The 24999-nt window shown below is 40.4% G+C and overlaps 1 protein-coding gene across 5 annotated transcripts in view; it reads right to left on the bottom strand.

Annotated features, from left to right (window-relative positions):
• The window catches only part of LOC130267280 (protocadherin gamma-A4-like), a 357909-nt gene that overhangs the window by 293351 nt on the left and 39559 nt on the right, over nucleotides 1-24999 (bottom strand). The window contains exon 1 of one of the 5 annotated variants that reach the window (XM_056516769.1): nucleotides 17882-20320. The exons of the other annotated variants lie outside the window; for them this stretch is intronic. Coding sequence (XP_056372744.1) covers nucleotides 17882-20302 — 2421 coding nt within the window. The 5' untranslated portion in view covers nucleotides 20303-20320. Of the gene's footprint in view, nucleotides 1-17881; nucleotides 20321-24999 lie in introns of those variants that run through there. 5 annotated transcript variants of the gene reach the window in all.

Below are 24999 nucleotides of genomic sequence, written 5' to 3'. Positions count from 1 at the left end.
TATGTTAAGATTCAGCAAGCTGGAGGTGGATCCTCTGTATCAGAGAGGGATTGGCGTCGACCGTGTCGGTGGACCGGTTCTAGGGTTGCTACTGGTATTCACCAGAGCCCGCCGCAAAGCGGGATGGTCTTGCTGCGGTGGTAGAAACCAGGTCGTATCCACCGGCAACGGCTCAACCTCGCTGACTGCTGAGAAGGCGTGGGACAGAAGGACTAGACAGAGGCAAGGTCAGACGTAGCAGAAGGTCAGGGCAGGCGGCAAGGTTCGTAGTCAATGGCAATAGCAGAAGATCTGGAACACAGGCTTTGGGCAACACTAAACGCTTTCTCTGGCACAAGGCAACAAGATCCGGCCAGGAAGGGAAGGGGAAGTGAGGTAATATAGACAGGGAGCAGGTGGAGGCTAATTGGACTGATTGGGCCAGGCACCAATCATTGGTGCACTGGCCCTTTAAATCTTAGAGAGCTGGCGCGCGCGCCCTAGAGAGCGGAGCCGCGCGTGCCAGAACGTGACAGCCGGGGATCGGGACTGGTAAGTGGCTTGGGATGCGATTCGCGAGCGCGAGCGAATCGCATTCCCGTCGTGAATGTCAGTGCAGCGCTCCCGGTCAGCGGGTCTGACTGGGGCGCTGCAGAGAGGAGAACGCCGTGAGCGCTCCGGGGAGGAGCAGGGACCCGGAGCGCTCGGTGTAACAGTACCCCCCCCTTAGGTCTCCCCCTCTTTTTGTCTCCTTGTCCCTTCAAATGAGACGAGAACATAGGGGGCGACTCTTGAGTTTCCTGCTGGAAAAAAGAGAAGTCCTGGGTATACACATCAACGGCAGGCAGTTCAGAAGGAGTGGGAATGGGGAGGGGGGGCAGAGGGTGAAGCTTGGCACGGGGCAGAGTGTTACCAGGACGGGGGCTATGAGGAGGAGACACTGAGGTTTGACTGACGAGACTGGGAGCAGATGTGAGGCATTTTTTGTGGCAAGCAGGACCCCAATTGTTGATCTCCCCGGTGGTCCAGTCAAGGGTGGGAGAATGACGTTGGAGCCATGGCAGACCAAGGAGGACTTCAGAGGTGCAGTTGGGCAGAACAAAAAATTTTATTTTCTCGTGATGCAGTCCAATGCTCATAAGCAGGGGTTCTGTGCAGTAACGCACAGTGCAGTCCAATTTTGCTCTGTTGACGGAAGAAATGTAGAGCGGCTTGACGAGACGGGTCACTGGGATGCTGAACCTATTGACAAAAGAGGCCAGAATAAAATTTCCAGCAGAAGCAGAGTCCAAGAAGGCCACGGCTGAGAAGGAGGAGTTAGCAGAAGGAGAAATCTGCACGGGCACAGTGAGACGTGGAGAAGCAGAATTCACACCAAGGGACGCCACTCCCATTTGAACAGGGTGCGTGCGTTTCCCAGACGTGGAGGACGAATAGGGCAATCCACCAAGAAATGTTCGGTACTAGCGCAGTACAGACATAAATTTTTATCTCTGCGGCGAATCCTCTCTTCATGGGTCAGGCGAGACCGATCGCCTTGCATAGCCTCCTTGGCGGGAGACACAGGGGTAGATTGCAAAGGATACTGGGAGTGAGGTGCCCAGAGATCAAGGTCCTTTTCCTGGCGGAGCTCCTGGTGTCTTTCAGAAAAACGCTTGTCGATGCGGGTGGCCAAAAGGATAAGTTCTGACAGGTTAGCTGGAATTTCTCGTGCGGCCAATACATCTTTGATGTTGCTGGATAGGCCTTTTTTAAAGGTCGCGCGGAGGTCCTCGTTGTTCCAAGATAATTCAGAGGCGAGGGTACGAAATTGGATGGCGTATTCGCCTACAGAAGAACATCTCCATATGTAGGGAACATTGAGACAGGAAACCACGGCAGAGTCTAGAGTCCCCCTCAAATTTGTCCGGCAGGGACAAGCGGAGGCTAGGAGCGGCCACTTGCTGCGGAGGAGGTGCAGGAGCTGGCGGAGGAGATGGTTGCTGCTGTAGCAGTGGCAGAAGTTGCTGTAACATGGCGGTCAACTGCGACAGCTGCTGTCCTTGTTGGGCAATTTGCTGAGATTGCTGGGCGACCACCGTGGGTAGGTCAGCAAGACTTGGCAGCGGCACCTCAGCGGGATCCATGGCCGGATCTACTGTTATGATTCGGCAAGCTGGTGGTGGATCCTCTGTGTCAGAGAGGGATTGGCGTGGACCGTGTCGGTGGACCGGTTCTAGGGTTGCTACTGGTATTCATCAGAGTCCGCCGCAAAGCGGGATGGTCTTCCTGCGGTGGTAGCAACCAGGTCGTATCCACCGCCAATGGCTCAACCTCGCTGACTGCTGAGAAGGCGTGGGACAGAAGGACTAGACAGAGGCAAGGTCAGACGTAGCAGAAGGTCGGGGCAGGCGGCAAGGTTCGTAGTCAATGGCAATAGCAGAAGATCTGGAACACAGGCTTTTGACAACACTAAACGCTTTCTCTGGCACAAGGCAACAAGATCCAGCCAGAAAGGAAAGGGGAAGTGAGGTAATATAGACAGGGAGCAGGTGGAGGCTAATTGGACTGATTGGGCCAGGCACCAATCATTGGTGCACTGACCCTTTAAATCTTAGAGAGCTGGCGCGCGCGCGCCCTAGAGAGCGGAGCCGCGCGCGCCAGAACGTGACAGCCGGTGATCGGGACGGGTAAGTGGCTTGGGATGCGATTCGCGAAGCGGGCGCGTCCCGCTATGCGAATCGCATTCCCGTCGTGAATGTCAGTGCAGCGCTCCCGGTCAGCAGGTCTGACAAGGGCGCTGCAGAGAGGAGAACGCCGTGAGCGCTCCGGGAAGGAGCAGGGACCCGGAGCGCTCGGCGTAACACCATACAATAAAAGTATCACAACATTTTAACATTTGTCTACTTGTCTGCCTGGCTGAATCTAGCCAACTTGCATATATATCTATCTATCTATCTATCTATCTGTCTGTCTGTCTGTCTGTCTGTCTGTCTGTCTGTCTATCTAGCTATCTTACATATAATTCCATGACTTTTTTCTCAATAATGAAAATGTAGTGATGAAAATATGCATGTCCCAATTTAATGGAGAAATATAATATAAATACAATATTAGGAGGTCATTTACAGTACTAACATGGTCAACTTTTTATTTCCGCCTTTGTGGCGCAGCTGGGCAGCTTAACAAGAAGTCGGGAACTTTTGATAAATATCTGCTAATATAAGTAAAACTAATATAAGGTAATGTTTGTGGAGTTGCCTGCACCAGGTCCTGACTGAAGTGACCATTGCATAAAACTGCGACTTTTGTCAGAGTCGTATATTATAAATGAGTGTGTAAGCTGTGCACCTTGCAAACCATGCCCAAACCAGTTACCCAATATATATATAATTCAGCATTTAAAAAAAATCTTTTTTAGTAATCCTATCTATCTGAAAGTATTTCTAGAATTCTTCTCTTTGTACATGAGATCTCAATGTAATTTGGAAATGATTTACCTTTCTGTGTTCTCTAGGGAGTCATCTTCTCAGTCACCAGAACTTCCTGTATGATAAAACTACATGCACTGTACTCATACGATGGGTGAAGAAAAACTCCTATCACACTCACTGATGATGACTAAACCAGTTACAAAGGAGACGATCACAGCTCAGAATCTCTGACTTTAACCCCTTAACAACGCAGGACATATGTTTACATCCTGGGCCGGCTCCCGATATGTTAAGTACTCTCAGGGGCTGAACGCGCTTCATACCCGGCAGGTCCCAGATCCTATCAGCAACCAGGACTCACAGCTAATACTGGACATCGCTGATCGGGCTGATGTCTGGCATTAACCCTTTAGACACCTCAATCAAAGTTGATCACGGCATCTAGAACGGGAGAAAACTGTTGTTGGTTAGCTCAGTGGGCTGTTAGGGTCCGCTGCGGTGAAATTGCGGCATCCCGAACAGTTGAGAAGACAGCTTCTTACCTTGCTTCCAGCCGTATGATTGTCGCTCTGCTGCTCCATGCCTGAGATCCAGGCTGGAGCAGCAGAGCACTGATAACACTGATCAATGCTATGCTATGGCATAGCAATGAACAGTGTATGCAATCAAAGGATAAAAAAAGTGTAATAAAAAGTAAAAAAGTTAATAAATGTGATTTAAAGGGGTATTCCAGGAAAAAACTTTTTTTTAGATATCAACAGGCTTCAGAAAGTTAAACAGATTTGTAAATTACTTCTATTAAAAAATCTTAATCCTTTCAGTACTTATGAGCTTCTGAAGTTAAGGTTGTTCTTTTCTGTTTAAGTAATCTCTGATTACACGTGTCTCGGAAAACGCCCAGTTTAGAAGATGTTTTCTATGGGGATTTGCTTCTAAACTGGGCGTTTCCCGAGACACGTGTCATCAGAGATCACTTAGGCAGAAAAGAACAACCTTAACTTCAGAAGCTCATAAGTGTTACGCCTAGCGCTCCGGGTCCCCGCTCCTCCCCGGAGCGCTCACGGCGTCTTTCTCCCTGCAGCGCCCCGGTCAGTCCCGCTGACCGGGAGCGCTGCACTGTCATGGCCATTGGGGATGCGATTCGCACAGCGGGACGCGCCCGCTCGCGAATCGCATCCCAGGTCACTTACCCGTCCCGGTCCCCTGCTGTCATGTGCTGGCGCGCGCGACTCCGCTCTCTAGGGCGCGCGCGCGCCAGCTCTCTGAGACTTAAAGGGCCAGTGCACCATTGATTGGTGCCTGGCCCAATTAGCTTAATTGGCTTCCACCTGCTCCAGACTATATCTGACCTCCTCCCATGCACTCCCTGGCCGGATCTTGTTGCCTTGTGCCAGTGAAAGCGTTTAGTGTGTCCAAAGCCTGTGTACCTGAACTTCTGCTATCCATCCTGACTACGAACCTTGCCGCCTGCCCCCGACCTTCTGCTACGTCTGACCTTGCCTCTGCCTAGTCCTTCTGTCCCAAGCCTTCTCAGCAGTCAGTGAGGTTGAGCCGTTGCTAGTGGATACGACCTGGTTGCTACTGCCGCAGCAAGACCATCCCGCTTTGCGGCGGGCTCTGGTGAAAACCAGTAGCCTCTTAGAACCGGTCCACTAGCACGGTCCACGCCAATCCCTCGCTGACACAGCGGATCCACTACCCGTAAGCCGAATCGTGACAGTAGATCCGGCCCTGGATCCCGCTGAGGTGCCGCTGCCAAGTCTCGCTGATCTTCCCACGGTGGTCGCTCAGCAATCGCAGCAGATTGCCCAACAAGGACAGCAGCTGTCGCAGTTGACCGCCATGTTACAGCAACTTCTGCCTCTGCTACAGCAGCAACCATCTCCTCCGCCAGCTCCTGCACCTCCTCCGCAGCGAGTGGCCGCTCCTAACCTACGCTTGTCTCTGCCGGACAAATTTGATGGGGACTCTAAACTCTGCCGTGGATTTTTGTCTCAGTGTTCCCTGCATATGGAGATGTTGTCGGACTTGTTTCCTACAGAACGGTCTAAGGTGGCGTTCGTAGTAAGCCTTCTTTCAGGAAAGGCCTTGTCTTGGGCCACACCGCTCTGGGACCGCAATGATCCTGCCACAGCCACAGTCCAGTCCTTCTTCGCTGAAGTCCGAAGTGTCTTTGAGGAACCTGCCCGAGCCTCTTCTGCTGAGACTGCCTTGCTGAACCTGGTCCAGGGTAATTCTTCCGTTGGCGAGTACGCCATACAATTCCGTACTCTTGCTTCTGAACTATCCTGGAATAACGAGGCTCTCTGCGCGACCTTTAAAAAAGGCCTATCCAGTCGCATCAAGGATGTGCTGGCCGCACGAGAGATTCCTGCCAACCTCCAAGAACTCATCCATTTGGCTACCCGCATTGACATGCGTTTTTCTGAGCGACACCAAGAGCTCCGCCAGGAAAAAGACTTAGATCTCTGGGCACCTCTCCCACAGCATCCTTTGCAGTCTACGCCTGGGCCTCCCGCCGAGGAGGCCATGCAAGTGGATCGGTCTCGCTTGACCCAGGAAGAGAGGAATCGCCGTAGAGAAGAAAACCTCTGTCTGTACTGTGCCAGTACCGAGCATTTCTTGGTGGATTGCCCTATCCGTCCTCCACGTCTGGGAAACGCACGCTCGCATCCAGCTCTCGTGGGTGTGGCGTCTCTTGATGCTAAGTCGGCTTCTCCACGTCTCACGGTGCCTGTACGGATTTCTCCTACAGCCAACTCCTCCCTCTCAGCCGTGGCCTGCTTGGACTCTGGTGCCTCCGGGAATTTTATTTTGGAGTCCTTTGTTAATAAATTCAGCATCCCGGTGACCCGTCTCGTCAAGCCGCTCTACATTTCCGCGGTCAACGGAGCCAGATTGGACTGCACCGTGCGTTACCGCACAGAACCCCTCCTGATGTCTATTGGACCCCACCTCGAGAGAATTGAGCTCTTCGTTCTCCCCGGCTGTACCTCTGAGGTCCTCCTCGGTCTGCCATGGCTCCGGCTTCATTCCCCCACCCTTGATTGGACCACCGGGGAGATCAAGAACTGGGACTCTGCCTGCCACAGGAAGTGCCTCTCCCCCCCTCCCAGTCCAGTCAGGCAAGCCTCGGTGCCTCCTCATGGCCCTCGTCCTTGTGTCTCCCTGCCCCGTGCCAAACTTCACCCTCTGCCCTCCCTCCCCATTCCAACTCCTGCTGTACTGCCTCCCGTTGAGGAAGCCCTCCATTCTTTCCCGGTGTCCTCATCCCAGGGGAGGCAGTTACCGGACAAAAAAAAGGGGAGACCTAAGGGGGGGGGGTACTGTTACGCCTAGCGCTCCGGGTCCCCGCTCCTCCCCGGAGCGCTCACGGCGTCTTTCTCCCTGCAGCGCCCCGGTCAGTCCCGCTGACCGGGAGCGCTGCACTGTCATGGCCGTTGGGGATGCGATTCGCACAGCGGGACGCGCCCGCTCGCGAATCGCATCCCAGGTCACTTACCCGTCCCGGTCCCCTGCTGTCATGTGCTGGCGCGCGCGGCTCTGCTCTCTAGGGCGCGCGCGCGCCAGCTCTCTGAGACTTAAAGGGCCAGTGCACCATTGATTGGTGCCTGGCCCAATTAGCTTAATTGGCTTCCACCTGCTCCAGACTATATCTGACCTCCTCCCATGCACTCCCTGGCCGGATCTTGTTGCCTTGTGCCAGTGAAAGCGTTTAGTGTGTCCAAAGCCTGTGTACCTGAACTTCTGCTATCCATCCTGACTACGAACCTTGCCGCCTGCCCCCGACCTTCTGCTACGTCTGACCTTGCCTCTGCCTAGTCCTTCTGTCCCACGCCTTCTCAGCAGTCAGTGAGGTTGAGCCGTTGCTAGTGGATACGACCTGGTTGCTACTGCCGCAGCAAGACCATCCCGCTTTGCGGCGGGCTCTGGTGAAAACCAGTAGCCTCTTAGAACCGGTCCACTAGCACGGTCCACGCCAATCCCTCGCTGACACAGCGGATCCACTACCCGTAAGCCGAATCGTGACAATAAGTACTGAAAGGATTAAGATTTTTTTAATAGAAGTAATTTACAAATCTGTTTAACTTTCTGGAGCCAGTTGATATATATAAAAAAGTTTTTTCCTGGATAACCCCTTTAACCCCCTTCAATAATAAAAGTTTGAATCACTCCCCTTTTCCCATAAAAACAAATGTAATGTAAAAATGTGAAAATATTTAAATAAAAATAAACATATTTGGTATCACCGCATGCGTAAATATCCAAACTATAAAAATAGAATGTTAATTAAATGGCATGGTCAATGGCGTACATGTAAAAATAAATTCCAAAGTCCAAAATTGCATATTTTGGATCACTTTGTCTACCCTAAATAAAATTATGAAAAGCGATCAAAAAGTACCATAAAAGCAAAAATGGTACTAATAAAAAGTTCAGATCAAGGCACAAAAAATGAGCTCTCATACATCCCTGTATATGGAAAAGAAAAAAGTTATAGGGGTCAGAAGATGACAATTGTAGTTATAAATTAAAACCTATATAAAATGGGTATTCTTGTAACCCTAGGGACCTACAGTAACCATAGGGACCTACAGAATAAATATATGGGGGGGGGGGAGGGATTTATCAAAGGATTTAGACAGTTTTTTTCTCTTCTAAGTTTTTTGCACAGAAAGTCACAGTCTAAATACGTTTAGACTTTTGCTTCAGAGGATTTTTAGAACATCAAGCATTCTAGTCTATTTTAGACGGAAACATTGATTGGTGCTGAATTTATCAAAAGTAATTTTTCGGTGACAAGTCGCATCAGCTGAAAGTACGCTGAAATGTCAGACCATGCTGGAGCAGGTTTAAATACAATCTTAAGCATAGATCACGAGCCGTGCGACCTTTGATAAATTAGGCGCACAATAGACCAGCCTAATGCTATGTAGTTTGGTCTATATTGATGCGGGACATAGAAAGCTAAGATTGATAAATCTCCCCCTTGGTGTCATTTTTACTGAAAAGTGCACTGCCTAGAATCGGAAGCCCCCAAAAGTTGCAACATTTTTAAATTTTGCCCCACAAATATCTTTTTTCTGGTTTTGCCTTAAATTTTGTTGCAAAATGATTGATGTCATTATAAAGTACAATTGGTGTATGATTTTTAGAAGGTGAGGAAAATGCTGCAAACGAAAATGGAAAGGGCTTAAACAAAAGGTCTGTTTGCTCATTTAAGGGCTTTTACTGTAGACGGGAAAGATAGTACTGGCTTTACCTGCTCATGTAATGTGTGTAGAGGTATCATAGAAATAATAGCAGAATTTATTTATTTATTTTTGATGGACTGCTTCCTATTGCACGTAAGGGCTTGTCCTTCTGTTTTCATATAAGAAAAAGTTCTGGGCATTTGTGATGGTTATCGTATTGTTATGATTAGTATGTGACTTTTCTCCAACACAGAAAAATACATTGCACAATAGATTGTACAACAGTACTGGTAACCCACAGTTTTACTACCTCTAATGTGTGACCAATTGTACTTGAGCATTGATCCAAAATACCAAGTAGAGAGTCTAAATATAGGACCTATTTTGTACCCATGCTAGACCTATGAGATATTTGATAATCAATAAATGTTATACATATTTTTGAGGCTCACTTGCAAAATAATTTTGATTTATGAAGTCTTCATTCCCTGAGTCTTTAACATCAATAAGACTATGCACAAGAACATTTTGATTTGGCCTCAAATAACTGAAGTGACTTTATTGGAATCTATCGCTAAACAGGCATAGTAAGAATGGGAAAAGGACTTCAATTGATGTTCAATTTATAAGATTTTGTCTCTTTGCCTTTTTATATAATAACCAATATGACGGTTATAAAAAAAAAACTAAGCAATGTAATGAGTGCTCTTCTGATGACTAGGTACAATTGCAGGTTTGACTGTAACAACTAGACTTAGAGTGATTGTAGCCAAAAGAAAAGGATATCCACTGTCCCTCATCATCACCACCACACTCTGTTTCAAAAGATTACCATCTTTTAGATCCATCCATCTTTTGATCAATTCTGACCGGTTTCCTTGAATCTGCTGAAGAGAAGCATTCTCACAGCACATTGCTACCACTACCATGTTTAACAGTGGTGATGGTGTGCTTAGGGTGATGGGCAATGTGTGCCCCAATGACTCTGACCAGAAATCTTCTTCCACATATTTACTGTGGAATGGTCTATGGCAAACTGTAATTGGGATTTCCTGTGGCTCACTTTCAGCAACAGCTTTCTTGCCACTCTTCCGTAAGTGGCAGATTTGTGTAACATGACTAATAGTTGTTTTATGGACAGATTCTCTCAACATAACTGATCTTTGCAGCTCCTCCAGAGTTACCATGATCTTCTTGGTTGCTTCCAATATTAATTTTCTCCTTGCCCGACTTGCCGGTTTGATTGGTAGCCTTTTCTTGGTTGGGGCTGTGCCATATTCTTTACATTTTCTGATGATGGGTTATTTAGTGCTCCATAAAATGTTTAAGGCTTGGGATATTTATTCATCACCTAATCCTAGTCCAACTTTATGATTTTTTGATCTTTACATTTTTATTTTATTTTAGATGAATACAAAAAAGCCCTGCGTGGTGCGCATACCCCAATGTTTTGAAAGAGGAATACATTATCTAGCCATTTATGTTAATTATTGTAGAATTTATTAAGATATTCTCATTTATTGTGACTTTATATATTTCATATATAAATATGCAGTACAGATAAGGAAGATAAAATCAGACAGCGGTAGCACTTCCTTGTGCCGTTACCACGGGCAACAAAGGTGAAATTTGTTAATCTTGTGAAATGCCCACGTACCTGGACGTGTTGGGCTAAGAATATGTAGATTTTTAATGCGTCTGGCAGCCGCTCCCTGGATCCGTCAGAGCACAGAGATTTGAAGAGAAGACTTTGACTTTATTCTGTTGAGCGACTCACCGGACTTGGAAAAACCGGGGTTATAGGGCGCACACCATTATGGCAGGGTAGGTAACCACAGACACCATAATTAAAATAAAAAAGTGACTTTATTGCAATAGCATGGATGATGCGTTTCGAAAGTGCAGCTCTCTTTGTCAAGTCTTTTAACAATGTGCAGATATCCATGGTAGATATATATATAAAAACTAAGTTTGAAAAGACCTGGGAAAGTGCTTGGTGTGGTGACATAACCACACTTTACACATCACTTCCTGTTCACACTTATCTGTCTGGACAGGTGAGCGTATTCACTTGGAGTCTAGTATGCCAAACATTATACAGAAAAATAATAATAATAACCATAGAATACATTCCTATATTGACATTTACATGATCAAATTGTGGAACAGAAGGTATGTATATTCATTTAGCTTAAAATACACTTTTTATTTCTGGTATAGTGGATAGGGTATACGGTTTTGTTCTGTTATCCACTTCTAGGTCATAAGTTCAAGTCCAGTCTGGACCAAATAATTTATTTTATTTTTCATTTTTAATTCGGAGTATTAGTATATTCTTATAATGAGAAACTCTGTGGCTTGTTGGTATATCCGATTATGGATAGAAAGTGGTGAATATATTTGGTGGGGCAATAACATTACCATTAAGGCTGCTGTGTATCACTCGGTTCAGAGCTGCTTAGATATGCAGTAGAAGGAACTTCTGATGGACAGGATCAGTCTTTGCAGATTGTAGTGAGCTTGGTTTGAAGAGGTATGGGGCGATATGGTGAACCATTTGGCATTATTTTAGTGATGCGTTAATGGTTAATGGTTCATATTTCGGTGCTCCTTTTTAGTTTTATGAATTCCACCCAATTCTAGACAGAGGAGAAAGAGGGAAGTGAGGGAACAATATTTGAATATAGTAAATTTATCTAGATTAAATTTAAAGAATACTGTTCAATTATTGAGTTAGAGGATGGCTCTCAATAGATCATTTATGTTTCTTGCAGATGTTATTAGCTAGAGGATAGAATTATGGAGGGGACCAAGGTTTGGAATACAAAACAAAAGATTTTGGGTTGGAAGAGTGACCATGGATATAGAGGATGCACTCTCTATGGTGCGAATCCGGGAGGAATATTTGTCAGGTTCTGGTATGTTGTTTTTTCATGTTTCTCGTTGTTCATTGTTATTATTTTTATTTATTATTTTTCTTTTGTAATTCCACTTTTATTTGACAACCTTCATTACCTCATTGAGGTCTTTTGGCTGCAAAGCACATAGTTTATAGATCCAATACATCTCTTTGTTATTTAAGATCTGTATCCGGTTTGGTGTATCCTCTGGAATCTGTTCTATGGGATAAATATTAATGGGCATGGGAGAATTGGGGTGTTCACTGTGACAGTGCTTCAAGAGGCTATGAATTTGATACCCTTTTTCAATGTTGACCCGGTGTTGGTTTAACCTCAAATGGAGTTCTTGGGTAGTGTGGCCTACATATTGTTAAAGGCATGAGCATTCTATGACAAAAAAAAAAATTAGAGTTGCAATTGAGTGGGACTTGATGTTGAATGTCTCACCGGCATGATTGTTCTTGTATGTAGTCTTCTTATTCTTAATAGATGTACAACATAAACATCTGGGCTTCCCACACTTATAGACTACATTTTTTGGCGGATATAATATGGATACACTTTTGGATTATCTTTCTTCTTTTTTATGTATGAAATTGAAGTCCAGCGCAGATTCTTGTGCAATAAAAGCTTAATCTTTATTTCCACCACGGCAGGACAGGAAAAAAGTAACACATTTAAGCCAGTCTTGCCAGCCTTACTCATACTAATTTGCTGCTCGTACAACCATACCTTTGTAGGAGGAAGACCCATCAGCCTGCACAGGGAACACCTGGAGCAGGGTGATGAGTCCACTACTAAAAAGGAAGTACAAAAAAGCGAAAACATGTATAATATAAACCAAATAATAGAATAACAAGAATGAAAACTAAAAACACATATAAGTTGACTGTATGAACAGAAGGCATATTACAGAAAGAATATATAAATACAAATGAATAAATATAACATAATATCATATGCAATTCTGTAAAAGCCAATCTTGTATAAAATGGAGATGCATGTTACATAAAAAAATCAACTTATGCAGATGAAAATGCTGAGAAATAGAGGGTTAAACGGACAAGAATACTGTATGTATAAATAAGCCTAATAGTGTATGATAACGTCCTGTCTTTTTAATGTGTCTCTTCAATTGGCTAGGGGCCAAGATATTCTTCAAAGTAAGTGCCCGTCGGAAGATCACTCTTAGATAGTTTTTGAGATGTGGCTTCAATATTGGATCTTGTAAGACGTGACAATTTTTCTTGAGAACCTGTTTGATACTAGTATGTAAAATGTGTACGTTCTGTCATGTCTTCTTTATCCTCAAAGTTGTTAGTTGTATATTGATATAGTACAAATAGGACTTCCACATCCATAACTATAAGAATTGTATCATGTATGTCTATCCACCCTATCCACTTCTATGTGTTTGTCTAGAGATTTAACATGAGTTCAGGAAGTTTGATCCCATCTGCCCTTCTCACCTAATGTAAATAATTGGTTGTCATTGATCTGTGTATGTCTGTACTGAGTTTACACAAATATTTGGATCTTAGGCATTCTGAAAAACAAATCTTGTTGCTATTGATGTTGATTTTATAATTTCTGTGAAGGAATCATGATTGAAAAAGGAGGATTGTATTTATATCCTCTTTAAAAATTTCAGTAATATTTAAAGGATTTTAAACCACAACACTAAAGGTTAGAAGACACAATGTCTCCTTGTCTGTCTTGTCGTACATATTTTTATCATCCTTATCGATATATAAATATTTCTATAAAGATCTGGATACAATTATATATATATATATATATATATATATATATATATAAAACAATGGCGCAGCACTCCAAAATTGCAAAAAAGTGTAAAAATGTATTCCTTCATGTCAAAATTCAAAGCGACGTTTCAGCTCCCCACTGGAGCTTTTTCAACCATGCTTGAAAAAAGCTCCAGTGGGGAGCTGAAACGTCGCTTTGAATTTTGACATGAAGGAATACATTTTTACACTTTTTTGCAATTTTGGAGTGCTGCGCCATTGTTTTCTATTACATGGATCTATTACATGGATCTATTACATGCATCTAATGGTGAAGTAGTGCTGCATTGTTTTTGAATATATATATATATATATATATATATATATAGATATAGATATATAGATAAGAGTTGTGACACAGGCAGAAAAATAAGATAACCTGGTACTTGCCATAAAGTATAATTAAGTATTTAATTTAATATGATCTAATTTAAAAGATACCATGAAAAAAATGAACACTTTTTTTTTATATTTAAGTATTACATAAAGTTAAATATTTCTTATTTTAATATTATGTAGACATACATGTAGTACAATGAATGTTAGTAAAGTTTAGTACAGTTAAAGGTTCTATAAAATAGTGCTTAATAAAATTACATATCAAGATTTCTGTATAAAGAATTAATCCTGTTTAATAAAGACTATGGGGGAGATTTATCAAAACCTGTTCAGAATAAAAGTTGCTGAGTTGCCCATAACAACCAATCATATTACTTCTTTTATTTTTGAAAAGGCCTCTGAAAAATGAAAGAAGAGATCTGATTGGCTGCTATGGTAAATCAGCAACTTTTCCTCCAAAGAGGTTTTGCTAAATCTCCCCCCATGAAGCTTCCAAATAAAATGTAGACAATTCTAAATAAAGTGAGAAAGCTAATGTAAATAAAGTTGAAAGTAAACAAGCATATATATGTATTATAATACTTAAAATATAAGTTATCTCATAGTACGTGATGTACCACCAGAATGATCCTTACCTGACAGAACCCATAATATCAGGTGTCTACTCTAGGTAGAAATGAGATTATCGCTGGAAAGTGCATATAAGGGTTTATTTACCATAACCCAAATTCCCCCACATTTTACCTATATTCACACTATTTCTTAGTTGCTTCTTCCTCTTTTTTGGATAAACAAATTATAGGTCTTACATGGCTATAAGTCTGGATATATATATATATATATATATATATATATATATATATATATATAAAAGTAGATGTGGAGCAGCACAACGCAAAAAAGGAAAAAAGGTGGTGGGTGCCAGCAACTCGTTGTCCCAGGTAACGGGTCAAAGGATACACAGCAAAGAAAAAATTGCAGCACTCCAGATTCCAATGCAAAAAGTGTAGGATTTATTAGCCTGGCGGCATAGCGACGTTTCGGCTGCCCACTTGCAGCCTTTCTCAAGCAATATATATATATATATTGGCAGTTATCTAAATAAAAAATATATATGTATATATACATATACATGTATATATATATATATATATATATATATATATATAAAAATAAATAAAGGAATGTGCAAAGCAGCTCATCACACGTCCTGCCCTAGAATCAGCTTTAGCTTTAGGCTAATGACCTTTTTGAATCTCTGTACACAAGAAGCGGTGCTCCTACCTAAGGAAAATACTAATTCCTTTTTTCTAGTCACAGGCCTCTCACCAGTCAAGCCAGATCAACCTGCTCTGTACTGACGAGGGGAAAACACCCCAAAACAGCTGTCTGCAGATGGGTCCTCTTCCCTTCTGGGGAGAATTGGCAGAAATCTCTCAAGGTGGTGTGATGAGCTGCTTTGCATATTACTTTACCCACAAGCTTGCAGAGTGCTAATGGCCATTTTGAATCTCTGTACACCAGAATCGGTGCTCCTCCCTACACTTATTCCTTTTTCACACACACACACACACACACACACACATATATTATTATTATTATTTTTTTGTATTATGTCACGCTCATTTAAATGTTGATAGACATTTCCACACATGCTACATATGCATATTTGGTATATAATAGACCTTAGTAAAGTCTTAAAAGGAAAACTATCTTGTTGCCCATAACAACCAATATGATTTTAGCTTTAATTTCTTAAAATAGTCTGAAAACATAATAGCTACAGTGTTTTTCAAACATTGTCACATTTAACATGAAGTTGTATAAAACTGTCTTAATGAAGATTTTATTTTCCAGTGAAAACAAGAATTTCCAGTGAAAACAAGAGGAGTTTATAAAGGTATTTATAATAATGTGTTCAATTAGTTTACCATATTCTAGGTTCCATTCTATCTAAATTCATGAGGATTATTAGAGTTTGTCACTTAAATAGTGCCTGTGTTAAATCCCATAAGAATTAGAAATAAATAGTGTATGGTGCCCTGAATACAGCCCTGTTTACAGTTTCTTCATCTGCCCCCCTCCCCCCAACTCACCACCATTCCTGAGATATAAGGGTTTATATTTTGTCTGAAAAATTAGAGAATCATAATATAGTTTTGGACTAAATGTTTTTAATATTGAGAGTGACTATGTGGTTATGGGTGGAATTATATACTCATGGGTTTGAATATTTCACATTAACCCCTACAGGAGCCATGACGTAACGGTACATCATGAGTCCGCTCCCGTTCTATAACACGGGGCCACGGCATGGGGCCCACATCTAATAACGACCGGGACCCGTGGCTAATAGCATGCGGCACTGATCACGGTGCCGCATGCTATTAACCTTTTAGATGCAGCATTTAAAGTTGAACGCCATGTCTAAAGTGAAAGTAAATCTTTGCCGGTTAGCTCAGGGGGCTGTTCGGGATGTCCGCATCGAAATCGCGGCATCCTGAACACCTGTGACACAACAGGAGGGTCCCTTACCTTGCCTCCTGGTGTCCGATTGCCGAAGGACTGCTCAGCGCCTGAGATCCAGGCATGAGCAGTCAAGCGGCAGAATCATCGATCAGTGGTTTCCTATGAGAAACCACTGATCAATGTAAAAGATCAGTGTGTACAGTGTTATAGCCCCCTATGGGAGCTATAACATTGCAAAAAAAAGTGAATAAAGATCATTTAACCCCTTCCCTAATAAAAGTTTGAATCACCCCCTTTTCCCATTTAAAAAAAAACCTGTGTAAATAAAAATAAACATATGTGGTATCACCACGTGCGGAAATGTCCGAATTATAAAAATATATTGTTCATTAAACCGCACGGTAAATGGCATACGCGCAAAAAAATTCCAAAATAGTGTAAATAAGTCCTATGAATGCAAAAATTGTACCGCTACAAACTTCAGATCACTGCGCAAAAAATGAGCGCTCATACTGCCCCATACACAGAAAAATAAAACAGTTATAGGGGTCAGAAGATGACAATTTTAAACGTATACATTTTCCTGCATGTAGCTATGATTTTTTTCAGAACTACGACAAAATCAAACCAATATAGTTAGGGTATCATTTTAACCGTATGGACCTACAGAATAAAGAGAAGGCCCCCAAAAGTTACAAAATGGCGTTGTTTTTTTAAAATTTTGTTTCACAATGATTTTTTTTTCCATTTCACCATTGATTTTTGGGTAAAAAAAACTGATGTCATTACAAAGTAGAATTGGTGGCACAAAAAATATGCCATCATATGGATTTTTAGGTGCAAAATTGAAAGAGTTATGATTTTTTAAAGTAAGGAGGAAAAAAACGAAAATGCAAAAATGGAACCCCCCCGAGTCCTTAAGGGTTTAAGGGGTCATTTGCCTAATTCCCTGAATCGTCAGAAAAAAAAGATAAACCCACATATCTTAGGAATAAGAGACCATATGAAGAAATGGTGAAAGGTTGTGTTATCAGGGCACCCTAAGCTATTTAATGATCATACAATCTAATTTTTTTTGTAACATAGATATATGCCTCATCATTGCTTTAATAAATTTCAAGAATTGGAGTACAAAAGATCGGAGACACCACCTAATCTTTGGCAGATGACAACCATGTAGAATCTTTGTAAAACTCTTAGGCTCATAACATTTTTATTTTAGCAAACCTAGTATCTTAGATGTTTATTGGATGGTATATCCAAGTGAATAGATGAACTCATTAACATCCCATGCTCATTAGTTATACCTTAAACAATTTTACACCAATGAATATGAAATAGCAATAAACCATGTTTGATTATTGTTACAAATATTGCTTTACTATCCATGCAGTATGTCAAATTAATTAAATCAATTCTTGTTTTAGGTGATGTTTATTAATTCCTACTAATCAGGTTAGATTTGCAAACCACATCACCAGTCAATGTTTTGGTAAGTCCAGATTCTAACACAAAAGCAAGAGAGTTAGAATTCTAAATTAGATAAATTATTGGACATGGTACTGGAGCTAAACACTTTAAACGGGGTAATTTTTTATTAATTGGGCCATAAACTGACATTTACATCACATTATGGATAAATGCACATACTGGTGGCATAATTAAACTATGTGCAGATAAAGGGAGTCATCATGCTTGTATAAAGTAGCAACTACCACTTTAGATGTGAATGTAAAAGAAATTAAGAAGCTATATAACATTAGCATTTATGAAAAACTTACCTGTTCACTAGTTGGTAATGCTTCTTTTATATTTTCATCTCCAAGTCCTGAATCATCAGCATCAATGAGGTTGTCCACTGGGACATTTTGCTGTTGCTTGATATTTGTAAAATCATTTTCTGTTGAATCCAAAGCCACACAAACATTGTATGAGTAGGGGAAAGGTAAACTTCCATCGCTATACATGGAGAGCATTCTGGAGTCAACTTGAGGATATAGGTTTGTATGTACTGCTCCAAATGTTGTTGGTAAAGGTTTGGATCCTTTACATTTTGATATAATAACCATCATGACAGTGGCAGTAAACAACAAAGAAATCAGAACAAGCGCTATCACCAGGTATAGTTGTAAATTCGATTGGATGTCTTCATTTTCAATGTGGTTACTAAGTTTGGGAGCTGCTTGTTGAATACTATTTGCCACAAAAATATTTAAGGTTACAGTAGCAGAGAGAGAAGGATGTCCATTGTCTTTCACCATCACCACCACCTTGTGCTTCAATGTATCCTTTTCTTGAAATGCTCGGGATGTCTTAATTTCTCCTGTGTGCTCACCAATGATAAAATATGATGGCTCTGACACATATATGAAATGATAAGAGAGCCAAGAGTTATGTCCAGAGTCTGCATCCACTGCAACCACCTTTGTTACTAAAGATCTTGGAACAGACATGAGAGGAACTATTTCATATCCATCTTGCCCTCCATTTTCTATTGAGGGATATAAAATTTTGGGGCTATTATCATTCTGATCAATCATGTGAATGATCAATGTTGCATTAATGTCCAGTGATGGGGATCCACTATCTTTTGCATTGACTTGTATTTCAAAAAATGTTTCTTGTTCATAATCAAATGACCGCTGAGCATAAAGTACTCCTGTCTCTATGTTAATAGAAAAATAAGATGACATAGATAGGTTTTCTGTATTTTTGGTTGAAATTGTATAAATAATTTTGGCGTTGTCTCCTATATCAGGATCTGTTGCTCTTATACTGTATATAGAAGCTCCTGGTAAGTTGTTTTCTGGAATATATGCAATGTATCTAGATTTAGCAAACATTGGTGGGTTATCATTGACATCTGCAATCTCCAATCCTATGGTGCGTCTGTTGGATAATGGTGAAAATCCTCGATCAGTAGCAACAATTGTGATATTATAATAGGCTTGTCGCTCTCTGTCTAAGGACATACTTGTGGCTAGTTTATAATAATTGTCAGATGACAATCTCAAATCAAATGGAACAATTTCAACAATTTCACAGTCAATCTCGCCATTATCACCAGAATCTTGGTCATGTACTTCTATCAGAGCTATCATTGTCCCTGGCTTGGAGTCCTCAGGGATCGGTGATAGTAAAGAGTTAATTACTATCTCTGGGATATTGTCATTTATGTCTATCACTTCTATTAATACTTTACAATGAGAAATGAAACCTCCTCCATCCTTTGCTTGCACAGATAGTTCATAATTCCTTGTTACCTCAAAATCTAAATTTCTGTTTGTTTTAATATCTCCATTTAAAGGGTTAATGATAAACATACCAGTATGATGGATGTTATCAGAAGTTTTAGTGAAGAAATATGTGATCTGAGCATTGACACCTTCATCTTTGTCGGTTGCATTAACATTGACTATAGTAGTGTTGATAGGTATGTCTTCTTGTATGCTGACTTTATAAATCTCATTGTCAAATATAGGAAGATTATCATTGGCATCAGTAACAATAACATTTATTAAAGCAGTTCCAGACCTTATAGGGTTTCCTCCATCCATGGCTGTGAGTGTTAACATGTGTATTTTTTCTCCCTCTCGGTCCAGGGATTTTTGTAACATAAGTTCTGGAAATTTACTTTCATCTGGTCTAGTCCTTTCACTTAGTGTGAAATAGTGGTTGTCACTGAGCTTGTATGTCTGCACTGAGTTGACACCAGTGTCTGGGTCTTCTGCACTTTGCAAAGCAAATCTTGTTCCTGGCAAAGCTGACTCTATGATTTCTATAGATAAGGTCTCATGGTAAAATCTTGGAGAATTATCATTTATATCCTGAATTTCTATTTTGATTTTAAAAATGTCAAATGGATTTTCAACCACAGCATCAAAGGTTAGGAAGCAGGGAGCTTCTGCTCCACACAAAGTCTCTCTATCTATCCTGTCCTTAACATGTAGATAACCATTATTTAGATCTACATAGAAATATCTCTCTGAAGCTCTGGATACAATCCTCAATTTTCTAGATGACAGCTGCTTAATATCTAATCCAAGGTCATCTGCAATGTTTGCTATAACAGACTCTTTCCTCATTTCTTCTACAATAGAATAATGAATCTGACCAGAGACTGAATCACACAGCCATGAAAATAAGATAGAAATGGTTACTTGCCATCTGAGTCCATGGTTTGTCTGTAGAAGTAGATTCATTTCTTTCAGCTTTTATGAAAGTCAAAATATGTTAAGGTTTTCAATAATCCATACAGAATCCTGGATATACATGCAAAAAAATGGTTGCTTTGCTGAAGAGAATATCCAGAAAATGGCTGTGTCTGCTTTGTGATGGAAAAAATACCAGTGAAATTCAAGGTCAATATTATTCCACTTATTGGTCAAATAGTGACGCTCAGAGGTAAAACTGAGGAACTGCAATCCTGAGAAATCAAATACTGCCACATTCTTATTTAAATAAATGTGTTCATGTCCCTATTAGAAATTTTTTCAACACATATCTTACTGTTGTCATCGAATAATGCATAACATTTTTTATGTTTTTATATGTTTTACCAAAAATACTAAATTTCTTATTTTAGCATTTGTTTAATATATACATATATATATTAATATTTGTTGATCACATATCAGATCTATAAAGTACATACAATTGTCTTAATTGTCTTACTTGTACTATTGCCACCTTCATATTGTGATCCATTTTAAAAATAAATACAGTAAATCACACAAAATCACACAAAACATTAGCATGGATAATAAACCAACTTTATTTCTGTAGTAGGCATATAAAGTATTGTTCATGTTAAGGTTACTTATGTAGACAATATTGTAATTACATTGAAAATATCTTACTAAATGTCATAAGTAAAATATAAATATAAGCTTAATAAATCTCATAAATAAAATATTGATATATCTTCTTTATATTTAATATGTTTGAATTCTTTAAACATTAACATATTTTTTCTATTTTATTATACAATGCTTTTTTGACTACAAAATAAAAATAAAACATTTTAAAATTATATGGATTATACAAAAATCATAGCAATAAAACATACTTGAAGTGATAACTGAGAAAAAGGTTTTGAGCCCATATGTCATATATTTATGACTAAACTTTGAGTTTGTATTTTTGACTTTTGTATTAAATATTATTTATGTATTTCCTATTGAAATATACACTATTTAAGTTTTATAAATATTGAAAAAATTTAAAGACATTGAATTAAATATATTTAAAAATTCCATTACAAATAATTGGCAATCTAAGGATCTGCCCCACATTAATCTCCTTATCACAATAGTGATATGGTGCATTAACACTGACATTTAAGGGCAATGTGTCATGTTCAAATAAAATGTGTTTATGTTAAATATTTCTTTAGTGTTTTTTTTCTAATGTTTCATATTACTATGTTATAAAATTGTTCTGAAATGTGGCAGGCTTTAGTCTGGCCACTAAACTAATAACTAGCTAAGAAACTAGCTCCATCATTAATATTACAGTGACCAACCAACCTAAGATGGCTCCGACATATGATAATTTCAACATGTGATGGCCTCTCAGAGGCCATCGCATGGTGAAGGCAGCATCAACATATGATGCTTTTGTATGTCGGGCCATCGCATAAACGGCTATCCAGCAGCGCTGACTGTTTCAGCTGCCGCTGGATAGCCGTTTATGGTGCCCCGTGTGCTCCAATGATGGTCTCCTACCTCTCCTCGGGGCTCCGGAGCGTCCTCTTCACGATCCTCTCCATTGCCGGTGCTCTCCTTCGTCGTCATCACGTCGCACACACGCCATCCCATCATCCAATAGGAGTGGCGTGCGTAGTGACGTGATGACGGTGACAGAGAGCGGAGAGCGAGGATCCCGGGGAAGCAGAGACATCCGGAGCATCGGGGAAACCACAGGACACGGCGACAGCGATGGAGGGTGACATCCAGGGCAGCGGTGATGGGTCCGGAGCGGCGGGGACAGGTGAGTACAGCTTCCTATACTTTACATTGCACGGATCCCTCAACATACAATGGTTTCAACAAATGATGGTTCATTTGGAACGGATTACCATCAAATGTTGAGGGACCACTATACATGCAGGATTACAATGAAATATAACACCAGTAGATAGATAAGATGGGATAAGGCCATTTATGATTGGGAATAGAGCTCTGCTCCTCCCCTGACATCAGAATGAACTCTGCATAGGTTATAGAGAATGCCTAAAAAATTCTCCCACAGAGTGTGCCCTCTAGTCTACTGTTCCAGTACCCACATGGGCTTGATATAGTTACATAGTAAAAAAAAAGAAGCAAAAAAAGAACGTTAGTATCTTTCCCTAACCAGTAAAAAAAATAATTAAGTGGTACCTTTAACTGGTCTTTAAATAGACAAAATATACAGATATATACACTTACAATTTCTTATAAAACCAATTCAACACGATATCACAATAGAACACTCATTAGGCCTCATTTACTGTACATAGTAAACACTGGGTGATACATATAGCGATTATACAGTGTCATGAAATTATGTTTTTATGAAAGGCTGGTAATCTCACACCATTAATTTAAGGATATATTAAATTTCAAGATAAAATAGGAAATATCTGTAGATTAAGTTTTGGCTTAAAATGTATGTAATACACTTTTTATGTTTTTTAAAATACTGTAAAAAAAAATTGTAGCACTGGTTATATATAAAGATAAGCAAACTTTTCCTAAGTTCAGTTCTTCTGGTTTGACCTGGCAAAAAGTTCCAGTTCTGACCAAACTAGTTCTGTTCAAACTTGTACTTCACCAGTAGCCCAAAAATGTGTGTATAACATGGAAACATTAAAGGGGTACTCCGGTGCTTACACATCTTATCCCCTATCCAAAGGATAGAGGATAAGATGCCTGATCGCGGGAGTCCCGCAGCTGGGGACCCCCTGTGATCATGTTTAATCAGTCCCCGGAGGGTGTTCGCTCCGGGACTGATTACGGTCGACCGCAGGGCTGGCGGCGTGGGAGGTCACGCCCCCACCCCCGTGTGACATCACGCTCCGCCCCTCAATGCAAGCCTATGGGAGGGGGCGTGATTGTCCCACAGCTGCGGTCCCCCAGCTGCGGGACTCCCGCGATCAGGCATCTTATCCCCTATACTTTGGATAGGGGATAAGATGTGTAAGCACCGGATTACCCCTTTAAATCCCTGAATAACACTATTAGGTCACCTAGGAGTGTATCTATGTACCTGAGAGCTGTATTTAGAAAAATTTTAATTGAAAGTTATGGCAACATGTATGACTATGAGTAAATGGATTTTATCCAGTGGTATCTAACAAGTTTAACAAAAACACTGTACACTAGCGGATTTTTTATGCTTTTTTAAAAATTAATATCCAAAAAAGTGTCCTGTTTTGGCTGGAGATTTTCATTTTGGGATATCAACAGGATTTGTATCCCAGACAGTGCACTAAAGGGGCTCAAAATCCTCTATGCATTGCTTTTCACAATTAGTGTTAACAAAAAAGAACTGTCACACTTAACTTCCAGATTGCTCTCTGCAATGCTAGTTTAATACAATTACAATTACTATATATGTGCAGTGCTATATCTGTGTTGTTCTCTGCTTAGTGTCCCTCACAGAGATCTTTACCTAACATCTGCTATAATAAAATAATATGCAGGTATTAAAAAAATATGCAGATTTATTGGTTATATCTAATAAAACATAAATCAGTATTTAAACCCAATGGGGAAGATTTTTCAAAAGCTGTGCAGAGCAAGAATGGTGCAGTTGCTCATAGAAACCAATCAGATAGTTTCTTTCATTTTTAAAGAGGCCTGTGGAAAATGAAAGAAGCAATCTATTGGTTGCTATTGGCAACCGCACCACTCTTCCTCTGCACAGGTTTTGATAAAGCTCCCCCAATTATATATATTTATGACATAGTAGTCAGTTATAACTATATAAAGAAATTAAGAAAGTATTAAAAGCTTATGCTAGTATCAACATACAGTAGAACTACAAGTCACAGAAGAAAGTAATCATGACACATTATAACCTCAAGTAAAAAGATATTATAGAAATCAAACAAATAGTAGGTATATTACTCTGTAAGAACAAAACTCACATTACATGATCTCAAGAAGAGCAAAATCTGATTTCTAGATATATATAAAATGGAAGGGATATGTAAACACCTTGCCCACTAATATAACATATCATCTTGGTAAGTACTTAAAAAAAAAGCAATACAAGGTATATAATCTATGGTATTCTAAATTTGGAGGGAAACTTAAATTATGTTTCCTTAAATTAAGTATCTTTGTGGGAATATTATAAATATCAATTAGATACTAATGGATTTATCATAGACTATGCATAATATGAATGCAATGATATATAGAACACACCACATTCTCTGCAGAAGAAGGAGAAGTGATTCATATGCTAAATTTTACAATCTCAACCAGGAGATTGAAACATTTATCTATTCACCAAACAAATTGAAATGATTTTAGACACATGAAAATATGACATAAAATATGTATTTATCGACATAAAAGCCATCTATATCATATCAAGATAATGTGAGATCTAACTTCTACACATGGGAAAGCTTAGTGGTCATAGAATCATTATTGAAAGCCATTGTCTTGTTACTATACAGTTCTCTCAGATGAACCCTGGCAAAATGGTAGAATGTGTCTTGCCCTGACTCTTCATGGTCACACCTTTCAGGTAGCTTCTAAGAATGTATAGTCATTTTGATGAGTGTATAACATCTTCTTCCCTTTCCTTAAGATCTTCATAATATCTAAGCTCTTTCCTCTCACATTTTACTTTGTGTATCTACACATGTTTCTTTTTACCAGAAGTCTTATCAGTCAATCCATAC

This window comes from Hyla sarda, chromosome 4 (genome assembly GCF_029499605.1).
Source record: "Hyla sarda isolate aHylSar1 chromosome 4, aHylSar1.hap1, whole genome shotgun sequence".
NCBI classification, from domain to species: Eukaryota; Metazoa; Chordata; class Amphibia; order Anura; family Hylidae; genus Hyla; species Hyla sarda.
Note: the sequence above shows the minus strand (reverse complement) of the source record. Positions and strands in the feature narration are given on the sequence as shown.